This window comes from Balaenoptera physalus (genome assembly GCF_965194825.1).
Source record: "Balaenoptera physalus genome assembly, chromosome: 13".
Classification (NCBI taxonomy): Eukaryota; Metazoa; Chordata; class Mammalia; order Artiodactyla; family Balaenopteridae; genus Balaenoptera; species Balaenoptera physalus.
Window position 1 is genome coordinate 63,821,091 of NC_138892.1, and position 16,684 is coordinate 63,837,774.

The window sequence follows — 16,684 nt, forward strand, 5'->3', positions numbered from 1 at the left end:
GAAGTAAGTCAGAGAGAGAAAGAAAAGTATCATATAATATTGCTTGTATGTGGAATCTAAAAACATAATACAAATGAACTTATTTACAAAACAAAGATAGACTCACAGACATAGAAAACAAACTTATGGTTACCAAAGGGGAAGGGGCGGGTAGGAATAAATTAGGAGTTTAGGATTAAAATATACACACTACTATATATAAAAAATAGATAACCAACAAGGACCTACTGTGTAGCTGTATAGCACAGGGAACTATACTCAATATCTTATAATAACCTATAATGGAAAAGAATCTAAAAAAGAATATATACATATATATGTAACTTAATCACTTTGCTGTACACCTGAAACTAACACATTGTAAATCCACTATATTTCAATAAAAAAATTTTAAAAAGTCTTCTTCTATTCCTTGCTTTTTGAATTTTTTCCATTAGTCAATGTTGAAGTTTATCTTTTTTTCCCCCTGAATCTATTGAGATAATCATATGGCTTTCTCTTTTAAGCTGTTGATAAGAAGTATTATATAAACAGATTTCTCTAATATTGAAGCATCCTTGATTTGACCCTCTTTGATTTTCATGTATTATTTCTTATACACTACTGGGTTTGGTTTGCTAGTGTGGAAGTTTGAATTTTCCAATATAATATCTCCAGACATATACACAAAGGTATCTGCCAAACCACATGCTCCTTTGCAATGTGACTTTGCTTCTCTCTCATCAAGATGTAGAGTCATCTCTCTTGAATCTGGGCTGAGCAGTAGAATGCAACAGAAGGAACATGTATGCCTTCCAAGAGTGGACAAGACGTTTACAGCTTAACATGATCCTCTTCTGATGCTCCTTTTCAGAACCCAATTGCCATGCTGTAAGAAGTCCAAGCTATGAGGAGAGGCTACATTGAAGTGCTTCGGTCAACAGTCCCAGTTGAGTCCAGTCTTCCAGTTATCCCAGCCTGGGCTTCAGATATGTGAGCAAAGAAGTCTAGATGATTCTGGCCCCAAGCTTTTCAAATCATCCCCCCTAGACATATGAGTTCTCATAGCTGTGGCCAGACATTTTGGGACAGATATGAGATGTTCCCACTGTGCCCTAATTCATGATGCACAGAATGTATATATGCATGACTTTGTTTTATGCCACCAAGTTGGGGCAGTGTACTACATAGCAGCAGATAACTGAAACAGCTAGATTTTATAATTTTGCATCTTTTCACAAGTGAGATTATTTAGAATTTTAAAACACTGCCTTAGTCTGATTTTGGTATCAAGGTTATACTAACTTTGTACGATGAATTGGGTGGCTTTTTATTTTATATATGAAAAAAGGATTACCTGTTCCTTGTGGGTTTGGTAAAAATCAGATTTTTCTATTTCTTGAGTGAAATTTTCAAATCGCATAGTTTCTAGAAAATTGTTTCATTTAAAATTCAAATTTACTGCAATATTATAATAATCCCTCAAGATTAAAAAAATACTGTAGCTGTAGTTATATTCTCCTTTGTGTTTCCTACTAGTTTTTGTGTGTGTGTGTGTGCATGTGCATACACAAGTTTTACTAGAGATTAGGTTATTTTTAAGAAATCAGCTTCTGGTTTTGTTGAACCTTTTACATTTCCTTTATTTTGTATTTATTAATTTCTGCCTTTCTTTTCATTATTTCCCTCCTTCTACTTTTGTAGAGGGCCCTTTTTTTCTTTTTTTAGTTGAATACAACTATTTTATTTTTAGTCTTTGTTTCTATGCGTTTCATGTAAATTTCCCTCTTACATCTGCTTCTTAGGAATTCCTATTATTTGCAGATTCCATGTTATTTTCTGTCAGCTCTACCATATTTATTTTAGAGATTATCTCAGAAATGAATATTCATCTCTGTAGACTGAGAATGGAGGTTCAGAGAAGTGAAGGAGGTCATCAGTAGGCCTCTACTAACTTCCTACTATCAGGATCTTGCCTCTTCCCAGTTTTATTTGAAAAAATGTGCTTCCTCCCCTCAAAGGCTAATCGTTCCACCTGTTCTCTGGATCCCCACCCCTCCTGCTTTCTCAGTGACCTCGTTTTGTCCATTATCCCTCATTGCTTTATTTGGAAACTTTCCCTCTACTCAGGAATATTTTATTTCTTCTGTCTTAAAAAAAGTCTCCGTCAATTCTACATCCCTCATTTAACTACTATCCCATCTCTTTCCTTTCTATGTGTAGATACAGCTTCTAGAAAGAGTAGCCTCTGTTCGGTCACACTTCCCATCACACCTCTCCAGAACCAGTGTTCTGCCTCCTGCCCCCATAACTGCCACTGCTTCTGCTCTGACCAAGGTTACCAGTGACCGCCTGGTTGCCAGATACCACAGACGCTAGCCAGTCCCTGTTTTCTCAGCTTCATTGTAGCCTTCGGCACTGCTGGGCACTCCCTCCTCTTCAAAACTCGTCCTTCGATTTCTTTGCCCAAGCTCCTTCTTGGTTTTGATGCTATCTCTCCAGTCATTCCTTCTCCCTTTTGTGGATTCTTCTTCCTCCCTCAGGCTTTGAATGCTCGTGTTCCCTACGGCTCCATCATTGGGCCTTTTCTCACTCTACATGATCTTTCTTGGCACTATCATCCGTTCCATGGCTTCAACTACCACTTTTAAAAGAATGTCTCCGAAATGTGTATTTCTGGGCCAGAGCTCTCCTGAGGCAGAGACCTAAATATTTAGCAGCCTGTTGGACCTCCACAGCACCTCAAACGAACGTGACCAAAATGGAACACAGCATCTTCTTTCCCAAATCTATTCCTCCTCTTTTTTCCCTATCTTGGTAAATGACTCCACTACTACCTAACTCCCGAAGTCAGAAATCTACAAGTTATTTTGGATTCCTCCTTCCTTATCCTGAATGTTCAGCGATTGACATCTTACTCTCTCCCAAGTTTACATGCAGTGTCTCTGGTCTCCATCCTGTCACTGCGTTGGTTAAAGTGCTTTGCTCTATCACTGCAGTTTCTGCAAAGGCCTCTCAGCTGATCTCGCTGTCCCAGGTTTTACCTTTCTTTCCCTACCTGCACCAATCCATTTTCTACATGACTACCAGAATAATCTTCTATGTTGCAAATCTGAACATGTTATTTCCTTGCTATAAACACCTCATTGGCTCTCTTTGGCCTTCTGGATAAAAGTCCAAAATTCTTAGCTGACACATTAAGGCCTTTAGTGATCTGTCCTTGGCTCAGACCTCCACAGAGTTATCTTTTACTTTTCTCCCTTTAAACCCTACATCCTAATAATAAATTGCAGTTTCCAGAATATGCAACTCTGCCTCCCCAGTTGCTGCCTTTATTTGGCTAGCTCATCCTTCAAAACTCAGTTCAGATGTTACCTCCTCCAGCCCGAATTCCTCATTATCCTCCCTCATCATTGGATTGGGTGCCTATCCGACCTGCTCCCACAGTCCACCTCTACTCGTTAACCCTTAATGTAGTGTATTGTTTTCCTGTATCTTCTTGAGGGCAGTGACTTGAGTTTCTCTCTCTCTAGCTTCAGTTGTTATCAGAGTGACTTGTGCCTAGTGGGTAGGCACTCAATAAATGTGTATTAAGTTAAAAAAAATTCTCAGCTGCCTGAATAGCTTGGACTGTAATTCAAGGACCAGTTTCAGTGTCTGGGAATATGCTCAATTTGATAAAAACTCCCATCAAGTTTCTTGAAACCAGGAAATGGAAGAGCAAATGAGGTACTACCTTAGAAAAGCTGAAACCCAGTCCAATTACAGATTTTAAAAAATAATAATAACATGTATGATCAATAGTTTAAAGCTGCCAAATGCTACAGGGGTAGGAGGAAAACTAAGTTATAATTGGTCTGGACAAAAGGCTTATTCGTTTTCAAAATGACTCTCTACTGTTCCTCAATCTGGCCTCCTTTTATAGAACTGATTTGCTATAACTTCGGATCTCTGTGTTCATTTTCCTTAGACCTCTCCAGGTATCCTTGGGTCTTACCATCTGAAGTTAAATTTAAAATTTATTAATTCCAATTTATCAATTCTCCCAATGTGTGAAGCATTAAACATAATCAGGCATCAATATTTATTAACACAAGACAAAGGAAACACATTCAATGAGTTAATAGAACACTGTCCAGCCAGATGTTAAATTTAAAAATGTATATCTAGTCTAATTTCAAATAAATAAAAAAAACCTTTATACATAATTACACAGTACTATAGTTTGAATCTGACACTGGTAAATATCTTGACAAAAAATAAACAAAACAGCATTTAGGACTAAAAAATTATTCTTATATCTTTACACTCTCTTCCTCTGGACAAATAACATGGCCCATCTACATATACCTAAACCAGAAATGTTGAATGAATGATAAAGAAAAGGCCTATTGTGTATTTGGAGTACTGCAGCTTGCTCCAAATACTCTTGTTTTTACAGGAAAGCAGACAACAAAAACAACTCTAAGGCATAGATCATGTTGGAGTTTGAGGGTGAGGTGATAACTCCTCATTGCTTTAGTCTAAAGATTCCTGGATATTCAAGGAAAGTAATTTATTTGGCCAAGATATTGAGCACCATGCCTGGGGCACAGACCTTAACAAAAAAGCCTAAGGCCTCGGGCCCTTTGTTGATTCAACAAAAGCATTAAGCAAGCATTGCCCAGGGACTAAAGTTAAGGAGACACTCCGATGACCAATAGACAGGCAATGGTCCCTAAACAGCCTGAGGCAGCACAACTTCAGGAGGACCTGGTACTGGGGAAGCAGGGGCCCTTTATGAGGCAGGAAGGAAATCAAGAGTGTGGATTCACTGATGCCCATTAGCATGCTGGTCATTCCCAAGGTCTCACTGATGCAGGAGATGGCATTTGTTCTGAGGCAGCCCCTTCCTGATCTACCTCATTACTTCTGCTGAGAGGCAGAAAGAGGTTCAAAAACTTTCAGATGAATAGGTTTCTCTTATCTGAAATGAGGGCTTGCTATTCTTTAGTCCGTCCCCCCCGCCCCGCGCTCCCCACAGGCATAAAAACCCAGACACAATGTGTTTCCAAGTTTTGGCAAGGCTGTTTCTATTAATAATGGCCTTTGGGGCCTCTCTTAAGAGTCAGTTCTACCACAAAGGTTCTACGTAATGTGGAAAGACTAAGAGCATTGTGTCACCAAGAGGAAGTTTTCTTACCAAGTCTGCAACAGACTAGGCATTAGATCTGTAGATGATCCCACAAACACCTCTAAACTAATGACTGACTCTCTTCCCCTTCCAGAGGATACTTTACCAGAGTTACTGGTGAAGTTCCCCAAAGACACATCTTAGCATCTTAGTTTTCTTTCCTCCACCAGCTTTTTCTGGCTTTGGGGGACAGGCAAAAGATAAATAAAGCAGCCACAAGGCAGAAAGCAAAAAAACCCCAATAAATCAGAGGCCTCAGGAACTACAAAACTAGATAATCAGCCCCTAAATAACTGGGAGTTGGCCATACCATGAAATTAACGGAATACTTTATTTGAAGGAATGAGTATAATCTGCACTGTCCAATATGGTAGCCAACAGCCATGTGTGGCTACTGAAAACTTTAAATATGGCTAGTCCGAATTGAGATGTGCTTAATACACACTGGATTACAAAGACATAATATGAAAAAAAGAAAGTAAAATATCTCATTAATTTTTTATATTGATCCCATGTTGAAATGATAGTATTTTTGATATGTTGTGCTAAATAATATATTAAAATCAATTTCACCTGTTCTTTTTACTTTTTAAAATGTGGTTACTAGAAATTTTAAAATGACAGATGTGGCTCACAGTGTATTTCTAGCCGACACCCTAACTTGTCTAATAAGAATTATGAAAGCAACCCATAGGATAGACTCTGCCTTGCACCTTTTTCTTAGAACTTGTGGATTACGGAGAAAGAAGATCCTCAGGATCCCTTGCTTTGATTAGTGAATCATTAAAAACTGTCTTAAGAAAATTACTTTCCAAATAAGCAGGCTGTTTCCTCTGCTAGTCACTGGATTTCTTACCCCAATGCAAGTGCTTTTTTCCTGTACATCCTAGAACCTCTCCCATCATGTGTAAGTTAACGTCATCCAGAATGTTGAAAAAGAGATCTGGAACTGGAAAATGTCTTGAGGTCTTCCCTCTGTGGAGAATGAGTTGGGAGGAAAAGAGGATTATGTAAAAGGGAGTCAATAAAGTGGCTTTGGGTCATGAGACTGTGTAAGGGCAGCCCCCCAGGAGTGCTGCCGTGGCGAAGGGTCTGGTCTTTGCATTATAAACCTTATTTTCAGGGTAATTACAAGTCTAAAAAATTGTTTAAAAACATATTTAGTTTACATGATGTTACAGTGGGGTAAATAATATGTATTATTAAAATAGTCTAAATAAATATTTACACAATAGACCAGAGTGGGTCAAAGAGAACCATTCTGATTTAACAAGTTAACTCTGTTCACTTTGAGTTTTTTTTTTTTTAATTTTAAAAAATATTTCTGTAAGAAAAAAATAATAAAATTCAACTATATTCAAATATGTGAAGTATCAGACCAAAGAAAGGAAACCGAGCCAGAGGCCAAACTCAGTCCCAGGCTCTGTCCGCTTGGCCTGGGCACCACAGTTATTTCAAAAGCGTTTCTTGCATACATCAGACTTCCCCTATTTCAGCATAAGCCTGGCTATTTTGGCAACCCAAATCGGTCAGTTCTGAGACATGCGGTTACGAGGCCTTATGCCTTCGCGTGACTATCGATCCCACTGCCTTCCCAGCCTATTGCTCTTGTTCTTAAAATCCCCACCCTCGTGAACTGGAAGAACAGAGGATGCTCTTCAGTTCTCAGAAAAGAAAAGCTAGATGTGTAACTGCCGACACAGTGTACAATGGGCCTGGAAAAGAGGAAATTCTAAATTCTTATGCAGTCATTCTAAACGTGAAAGACGGTTTCAACACTGGGGGCCAGAGTGAGTTTTTCCGGTTCCTTAGAATTGGGTGGGATCTAATGAATCTTAGCTTTTCCTAACATTTTGATTTTTCAACTGAGATTATTCAGTTTGTAGAAACAGGCTGAATTCTTAAAAGCTTAAGCTGATTCTGGGAATGCAAGCTTAAAAAACAAACATAGGCAGCTTCATTTTATAAAATACACCAGCCAACAGAGACACGGTACAATGTGCAGCAAAACCTGCAAACAGTTTGCACTTTTTAGTCACCTATTCAATTACACTGCATCCAGAGAATACTGAGATTCTCTCAAAGTAGACATGTTTCTACTTTAGTTGTTACAACTATACAAGCCAATTCTTCAATTTTTAGCTGAATTATGTGTATTCTTATTTACATGTTTAAAACACTGGTCAAAATGTTTTACCATCAAGAATTTTATATATATAAAGTAATTCTCATATTCAGTGGGTTATCTGATTTGCTTATGGGTCAACTGAAAGTAAGCCAAGTAGTTCCGTGTTAACAAAACCCGCAGAATGTCTTAACTATGGTAAAATGGCAAAATACAGTACAGAGCGGGGAACTGTGTAACTCAGACTACCCCCTTCATGTGAATTCATTAAACTCCCTTACAAAATTCTAAAACAGCATTAGATAAAAATACAACTATATACAACAGATGAAAAAAATGCAACATGGATGTAATTGCTTTAGTAACGTGCTGCTCACACTACGTCAAAGCTCATGACTAATAGACTGTTAACGTTTTTTTCATTTGCTACCACAGAATTCCCCTTTCCTGTGTGCCATGTGATTGCAGAATCCCACAGGATGAGATGAAGGATATAATGTAGCCATCTCAGCTTATTTCACACCACAGGAAAGCTTCCTCCTAGTCACGGGTCTTTGGTCCTGTGGTTTTGCAGGATGGCCCCTTTAGTCCCCACAAGGCTGGTTACATGTTATATGCCACATAGATGGGGTCCAGCTGGTCAGCGAGGAAGCTGTCACGGAGGTGCATCCTCTGCTTCTCTCCTCTGGAGTTGATGGGGATAACGCCTGGGTCCACCACAACTACGACGCCCACGATGAGGTAATGCTCTTCCAGGACCACATTTGTCACTAAAGGAACCAGATCTAGGGCCTCCTGTTCAGAGCCACACAGTTCCACAACCACCACGAGCAAGTTGGTCCACGTGAACACGGCACTGAAATTTCAATGACATTCAGTTAACATGTCATCTTTTACAGTGTCTGCCCAAGACTTCACCCCATTTTCCCTGAGAACTGCCTTCTCGCTTGGATCCAACCAGAAGGCTCTCAGCTATGTCTTTAATACATGACCTTGCCCCTATGATCACAGCTGATTTAGCTGAGCCATTTAAAATCTCTTGGGAGTTTGGAAGTGGGAATGAAAGTTGTTAGCTGGTCACCTGAACTGAGGACATGTGGACTGGAACGTTCTGGGGTAGCAGGTGTGCAGAGAAGTACAGAGAATGGCTCTTCAGGGAGGAGAGAAAGAATGAAGTGGATGCCCACATGGCTCTAGAAAGCGAGAAGACGGTGGTTCCTGATGGCCTTCCCGTTCCTTGTTTCTACCTTTCTTGAGATCCAGAGCTGGTCAGAGACTTCTAGGAACCTCTGAGATAACCAGGTATTCTGTCCATGAACTCTCTTTTGCTTAAGTTGTTTTGAAGAGAATTCTTGATATTTGCAACATAAGAGCTTTGACTAAGATTATTATCTATATTATAACACCAAACAGGAAGGGAGTTGCCCTGGCCTCATCTGAACTCAGTCCCCCATACACGTTCTCTCCTATTGTGCTATAAGGTAGAAAGTTGCCTTACATTCAGTGGGGTTGCTGGGTTAGAAGGTATGACCTGACTTGTGTTTTGCAGTGTTGAACTGCTTTAAAAAACAGACTCAGTCGTTCAGAAAAATGTACACAATATTTGGTAGCATCAAAAGTCAAATGGTTACAATTAGGGGGTAACCATGGCGCCCAACTTCTCTGCGTTGTTCTTACACCTCATGGGCATTGTTCAGGTCTGTTCAGAGGAGAGACTCTGACAAAAGCAAGACAAAGAAGCATCTGGAAAGCATGAACAAACCATTAAAAGAACTGTGGCTACCTTGCATGAAAAAAAAAACAAACAAACCTGAGAAGGACACAATGACTTAAACATGTACAAAAAGAAACTGGATGGATTCTGTACTGTTAAGAATCCACGATGAAAGCAAATAGGTAAAAACTACAGAGTTTTAATTGTAAGAATTTTTTAGTTGACGTGAGGTTGGATGATCCTTTGTCAGGGATAATGTAGGGGGAATTCCCGCACTGAGAGGGAAACTGGACCAGATAATAATAACAGTCCTTTTCATCTGCTTACCACTTGATAGTTTACAAAGTACATTCTCACTTGATCATCCTGATAATCAGGAAGGAGCAGAGGAGGCCTTTTCAGATGAGGAAAGCAGCCTCCGTGGGAGCGCTGGGCCTTCCAGCTGGGTCTTTTGACCTGAAAGTCATGGTTTTTCCCACCACCCTCTACCGACTTCCTAGAGGCGGATGATCAGTTAGGTCCCTTCCAACGGTAAGCGTCTACCATCAAAAAGGACCCAGCCCCACAGCGAGTCCACGGAGCCTGTCTCCGTGTCTCCGCGGCCTCGTCTGCCTCAGCAGGCGGCACACTGCCAGACAAGGATCAGTCCGTTTATTTTCTGGCTCCCCTGGAGTTCCACAGCCGTAGGTGGTCTAGTACAGACGGCTGACTACAGAGCAACTGGTACCGCAGCTGAGGGGGGACCTATGCTGTGCAGGGGATTTACCATTCGGCCATGCTCCTGTGGATCCGAGACACCGAGGTCTCGATGTCGATGGGGTGGTACCGCAGGCCTCGCAGCTCCAGTGTCTCGTCCAGAGCTCCCACCACGTACAAGGCGTCGTGACGCTCTGACGGGGAGAGAAAGAGGAACCTGGTTCATCAGATGCACTGAGTGTAATACATCGTTGGAGTTAAGAGCACAGGGTCCAGACTGCCTGCCACGTCACCTGGCGCCACCACTCACCAGCTCTGTAACGTGGAGCAATTAACTTAAGTCTCTGAGTCGTGCTTCCCGTCTGTGAGACAGGGGTAATAATAAATGGCTGCTGTGAGGATTAAATTCATATAAGGGAGTTAATATGATGCCTGGTACACTGTAAGTGCTGAAAACATTAGCTATTGTTATTATTATTATTACCACGTGCCAGGAATTGTGCCTAGTGCTGGGGAGACAAAGATGATGTAACACGATTCCTGCTCTGAAGATACTTGCTGTCTAGTGGGGGAAACGCACACACAACAGATGTCCTATGGCTGGACATCAGGTGGGATGAGGTCAGCCCAGCGACCCAAGTGTGCACTAGGGCCCCCCCTCCCCGAGCTCAGCTCAAGGGTTCAGAAAGGGAAAAGCTGAAGCCACGCTGAGCTTTTAAGGATAAATAGGAATTAGCCAGATGATGGCTGGGGAGGGGAGGAGGGGAGAGGATTTGAGATGGAAAAGAAGTGAACATATGTCATTGTTTCTGGACATCTTCAAGGACTCCATGGAGAGACTAGTCCTGGTTATTAAAAGGCTTGTAATCCAGCAGGACGTTGCAGAAATCTTTTTTTAAAGATTTTATGCACACACTGCATACACAAGGCTACATGGTTTATGTCTATACAGATACTGAAAAGAAGAGAGATGATTTAGCTAGGTCTACAGAATGTTGTATTTTCAGGGAAAGGAAGATTTCTGAAAAATTTAGCAAAACAAACTGCTAGGAGCTGTTGGAGAGAGAAGGATGAGGAAGGCCAGCAGAGTCCCATCACACAAGAGCTGAAGACTGTAGTAACAAGAACAACAGGAGGAGTAGCTCATGACTATCGAGTGTTTTCTGTGCGCCAGTCACTGTTCCAGGCACCTGAAGGCATTATGTCATTTAACCTCACATCATTTCCACAAGGCAGGAAACGTTATCACTCCCATTTTCCAGGTAGGAAACTGAGAGGTTGAGTGAGTGCTCAAGGTCATACAGCAAATGACAGAGGTAGGCTTCAAAACCAAGGCACCTGGCTAGGGATGCTTCCCTCACCACCAGTATGTTATTCTACTTCCCCGTGAAATATGGAGACACTCTGGAGCTGGTCAGTGGGGAACAGATGCAAGGGGTGAAGGAGAAATGACTTGGCTCAGTTCCAGCTGTTCAAGTCCAGTGAGTGATCTGTGTCAGTTCTGGGTGTGTATGATGCAGTCAGTGCTGGGTATTTTAAAATGGCCATTCATGCCGTCAGGAAGGTTGAAGTCACGGCTTCACTGTGACTGCCCAGTGGGCAGAGGATGACTGGGGGCTGCTTACACGAGAGCCCTGCCAAGCAGGCTCGTGTCCAACGTGAGCCGCCGAAGGGACAGAGAGCTTCGGCAGGTTGGCCCCTCTGCACTGCCTCCCGCTCGCAAGGCTCAGGAGCAAGGGACTAAGGATGGGATACCTGTCCCAGGAGCTTGCTGAGGGCTGAGCCCTGCCAGAGGCATCTACGCATCACTAGGCACGTCTCTACGAGTGCCTGGCCGAGCCAAGCCCAGTTCAGGGATGCTGGCACGGGGCGCCAGTGCTTACTTCCTGGGTCCTCTTTGAGGGCAAAGTCTTACTTCAAATGAAAACAAATTCATGTATGGGTTCAAGGGTCGGAGAAAGGAATAATTCAATACACACACTCCACATCCAAAGGCAGGCCGCGGAAGGCCAGCCCGTGCTAGGGGCGGAAAAGCACAGCAGGACGAGGGTGAGGAGCTGGTGAAGATACCTCCGGTGGCTGCTGTGAGCTCGGTCCGGCGGACAAAGCCCAGGTATCCTGTTCGAGCCCAGAGGGTCTGCGCAGGATCCCCAAAGCTGAGGCGGGTGTTGAAATGGTCAGCTTGAAGAGTCTCACTGTCATAGATGGTGTAATAGCCACTGGCTGTATGGGGACTGTTCACCCAAATCTACAACGAGAAAAAGCACGGGTCACATTTCGCCAGAATCAATTCAGTTCTCTGGGACAGATGATTTTGGCTTAATTAATTAATTAATTAATTAATTAATTAATTTTGGCTGCACCGGGTCTTAGTTGTGGGATCTTTTAGTTGCAGCATGTGGACTCTTAGTTGGGATGGGATCTTAGTTACAGCATGTGGGATCCCTGACCAGGGATCGAACCTGGGCCCCCTGCATAGGGAGCACGGAGTCTTACCCACTGGACTACCAGGGAAGTCCCTCTTTTGGTTTTTTAATCTCATTTTTATAGTAACAACACAGCTGCAACAATAAAGGCAGCTGTCAGTTATCAAGTGTTTACCATGTGCTGAACAGTATTATATGCCTTACCTCCATCAATCCTGACATATATGACATGGCAATACAGTTTGTACTACTGTTATTTCCATTTTACAGATGAAAAAAAAAGGAGTTAAGTAACTTGCCTAAGATGCAGAAACTAGGAAACCCACACCCAAGCCTGGGTGGCCACAGAGGCCATGCTCTTAACCTTGAGGCTACATTGCCTCCCTGGCTCATTTCTTTCTTTCTTTCTTTTTTTAAAAAATAAATTTATTTATTTATTTATCTTTGGCTGCGTTGGGTCTTCGTTGCCGTGCACGGGCTTTCTCTAGTTGCGGCGAGCAGGGGCTACTCTTTGTTGTGGTGCACGGGCTTCTCATTGCTGTGGCTTTTCTTGTTGAGGAGCATGGGCTCTAGGTGCACGTGCTTCAGTAGTTGTGGCACGTGGGCTCAGCAGCTGTGGCGCACAGACTCTAGAGCGCAGCCTCAGTAGTTGTGGCACACGGGCACAGTTGCTCTGCGGCATGTGGGATCTTCCCGGACCAGGGCTCGAACCTGTGTCCCTTACATTGGCAGGCGGATTCTTAACCACTGTGCCACCAGGGAAGCCCTCCCTGGCTCATTTCTCAGCCTCTTTCAGAGTCTCACAAATGCATCAAGGGATCATTTCTGTGCTCTGAAACTAAGTTACAAAGACCGCAGGAAAATACTACAGGCTATTTGAATTTATAATGTAAACACAGCAATAGCCAACAATGGTAATAAAACTAGTATTCACTGTGTGACAGGCACTGTTCCAAATGTATGACAGATACAGGTATTAATGCATTTAATTGTCACACAATTCTGCTTAGGTGGGTGCCATTATTACTTATGGTTGAGGAAGCTGAGGCGCAGAGGGGTTAAGTAACTTGCCCGATCACAAGAAGCTGGAAACTGGCAGAGCCCGGGTCATCTGCCTCGTGCACCCACAACATTGCTCCCAGTGAGCTGTGAGATGAGATATCAGTGTCTCTCAGAGATTTGGGGGGAAGAAAAATTAAGTCTTAAATATCTTTATACTAATACAAAAATGGATACATTTTGGAATAAAATATAAAATTTGTATAAATTTTAAAAATTTAAAATTTGTGGCTCCTTTTAGTTCCACTCCTTAATAGGTGGGAACAGGTGGGATTTGTCCATTTTCCTTTTCAGCTAAGGTTATGTCAGTGGACCAATCTGGGACTAGTTCTAGTTTGGGTGCCTAAATCTTCACTCCATCTTGGTCTCAGTCTCCCCTCTGTCCATTTCAGTTTTGAGCCTTACAGAGAAAGATGAAAACCCTCGAAAATTCACCATGAGGGAAAAGCTATATCCACAGTTTCCTGACTTCTAAAATATGAACCCTAAAGTCTTTCACTGCTGACTTTTCAGAGTAAAGGGAAAAATTATACATACCTCTCCCAGGTGAGAGTCTCCAACAGGTCCTTTGGTCTCTGGATTAACAATAACTACTTTCACTCCAGGTAAAATCTAAGAATCAAAGAGAAAACACAAAGACTGGGTTCAATTAAATCTAATGACCTCTAGGAAATGCAGTTCCCCGTCCCCATCTCTTCAGTGAGGTGAGGGAGTGTACAAAGGCAGGAGCTGAGACGGCGCTCATGGGATCGTGCTCAGTGGAGACAGAGGTATAACAAGATTCAATCTCAAAAATAAACCGGAGGGACTCCCCTGGTGGCGCAGTGGTTAAGAATCCGCCTGCCAATGCAGGGGACATGGGTTTGAGCCCCGGTCTGGGAAGATCCCACATGCCATGCCTCAGGGCAACTAAGCCCGTGCGCCACAACTACTGAGCCTGCACTCTAGAGCCCGCAAGCCACAACTACTGAAGCCCACGCAATGGAACGAAGAGTAGCCCCCGCTTGCCACAACTAGAGAAAGCCCGTGCGCAGCAACGAAAACCCAACACGGCCAAAAAAAAAAAAAAAAAAAAACCAAAAACACCCCACAAAAAACAAAAACTACTTCTACGCACAGACCACCTTCCCAATGGTTAACAGAACAAATTACCTTTCCAGACTCTGAGAGGAGCAGACTCTGGGGGGCACCCCGTTCCACAAGACGAACCCTGCAGAAAAACAATATTTACAACCTAAGGGCCTTAAAAAAAAAAACCGACTGCACCGCATCTACCACAGCTATATACACTGCCTCCCCAAACCTCTAATCTATCTCTCCTCACATTAGAGCAGAGCTTCTCAAACTCAGCATTACTGGCATTTTGAGTCGGATATTTGGTCGAATTCTTTGTGAGGCACTATCCTGTGCACTGCAGGATGTTTAGCGACATCCAGGCCTCCACCCACTAGATGTCAGCAGCATCCCCTTGTTGTGACAATACATATGTCTCCAGACACTGTCAAATGTCCTTTGGAGGACAAACTCTCCCCAGGCTGAAAATCACAGCACTAGAGACGCTCTACCTGTGCAGCCTGGGTCATTGCCACGGGCCACACCGTGAACACAGCCCAAGTCAGTGGGACTCAGGAAAAGGTCCCAGAGCCCTCCGCCAGGAGCTCCCCTTGGGGCATAGCTACAACTCACCTGTGAGCCGATGAGGAGGAAGGCTTTTACTCCTGGGGCTCAGATAAAGTGTTGTTTCAAAAACCCTACTCTGCCTCATTTATTCTGTCTGTCTCAGTTATTTTTAAATTTCCAGAGGAAAGAGTCTATCCATTTTAGTGTAATTTATGTCAAATGTTACAAAATACCAGTATTACATTTTAATATTAGAGAACAGTGCAGCAACTGTGAGAATTAAAGCTTTCTTCTTACAAATGTAAACCTTATTAGGTATTAATAATGAAAATGAACTCCTTCCCTTCTCCCATCCCCCCGGAAGACACCAACAAAAGGAAGGAGTGGGGAGAGCTGGCTTTCTTGAGGCTCAGAACTTTATATGCTTAGGAATGCTAATAGAAAATAAGCATAACCAATCTACTGTACCTGTCATGTCTTAATGATTTCAGATCTACATACACAGTAGTTGGATCAGGCCCTGAGGTTCCCTAAAGAAAAATAAATGTATTGTTTATTTAAAATTAACTGAATGGTATTTCCACATTTTACATTTTCAAATCAAGAAATAGATAATTCAGTCACATACATGAAAAATCCAAACTCTATTTTGAACGCTCACCCTGTCTTCAACCAGATGAGGCAGGGCTATAACGCAAGAGACTCCTGGCCCAGCTTTCTTCTCATCTTTCTTTCCTTTCCGCCCCCAGGAGAGCAGGCTGGGGGCCGAGGCAGCACTGAAAGGTTACCAGGCTGAGGAGGGTCCTCAGCCCTGGACTCAAGGCAGGGATGAGACAGACCAGCATCCATGGGACTTTCAAAACCAGCACTGGCCCAAGCGGGCAGCAAGGGGCCCACAACGGGCTCCAAAGTTAAAGCGTCATGATGCTGCTCCAAAGTCATCCGACCACAGACACAGAGGACCTGCAAGCATCCACCCATTTACGCCACCTTCTTTGACTCTCACTCTTGTCCATGTCTGTATTTGCCTTACGAGCTCCCAAGCTACATAAAATCAGACTCAGTTCTTTCCTGTTATTTCAGCCTCTTTTCTGTTATTTACCCACCAAGATAACATGGCAAAATTGCCATCTGGCTGGAGAAAAGAATGCAGGCTTATTTGTACTTCTTTTGCAAAAAAAAAAAAGGCGTAAAAGATGGAGGAGACAGAAAACAAAGGGTAACATATAAATAAAATTCAAATCGGACTCAGAAATCTTCTCGACTCATCGTCTCGGACCATAAAACCACTACTGAGAGTAAACATTTACATTAGCGCTCAATTGCCGGGCACGGCTCCAAGTGCTTGGCACCTAGAAACTCAGTGGTTCTACAGAACGACCCTGTGAAGCACGATGCTACCATGTTCATTCTACAGATGGGCAAAATAAGGTACAGTGAAGTCCAAATAAAAAGCCCAGAGGCCTACAGCAACTAAGTGGCAGCCTGTGCTCTGAGCCTCCCACACAAGCAAGATTTCATGATAGTCACCTGCAAACATATCGCTACATTGACTCTTGATCCAAAAGTGGTGCTGACAGCCCGAGGGGACAGACCGATGTCCTTGAAGAGCTTGGAGAAGGACTGCTGGAGAGCAATGCGAGGCCGCTCCTCAGCCACCACCACACACGTCCGGATGCAGGAGAGGTTGATTCCCCTGGTCTGTAAGACACCACGCACGGGAGCTGAGGTCAGCAGGATCACAGAAGTGCTGAATAAGCAGGGCCACTGCTCTATCTCTTTGGTCAGGAAAAGCCAAGGAACTATGTGTTCTCACCTCAGACACCCAGAGAAAAGATATGCCTTTTCAGAAAATGCCAAGGAATTCCACTCAAGTCATTACCCACTGGTCA

At 43.0% G+C, this 16,684-nt stretch overlaps 1 protein-coding gene across 5 annotated transcripts in view; it reads right to left on the minus strand.

Annotated features, from left to right (window-relative positions):
- Window positions 1-4,049: 4,049 nt before the first annotated feature.
- Window positions 4,050-16,684, minus strand: part of DIP2B (disco interacting protein 2 homolog B) — a 246,041-nt gene continuing 233,406 nt past the window's right edge. For 4 of the 5 annotated variants that reach the window (XM_082421288.1, XM_082421286.1, XM_082421287.1 and 1 more), the window contains 7 exons: window positions 16,323-16,493; window positions 15,261-15,322; window positions 14,325-14,382; window positions 13,710-13,784; window positions 11,758-11,935; window positions 9,758-9,881; window positions 4,050-8,133 (listed from right to left, as the gene is read on the minus strand). In XM_082421288.1, the coding sequence (XP_082277414.1) occupies window positions 7,881-8,133; window positions 9,758-9,881; window positions 11,758-11,935; window positions 13,710-13,784; window positions 14,325-14,382; window positions 15,261-15,322; window positions 16,323-16,493 (921 nt within the window). In that variant the 3' untranslated portion in view covers window positions 4,050-7,880. The remainder of the gene's footprint in view (window positions 8,134-9,757; window positions 9,882-11,757; window positions 11,936-13,709; window positions 13,785-14,324; window positions 14,383-15,260; window positions 15,323-16,322; window positions 16,494-16,684) is intronic. The other variant, XM_082421289.1, reaches the window with a different exon arrangement.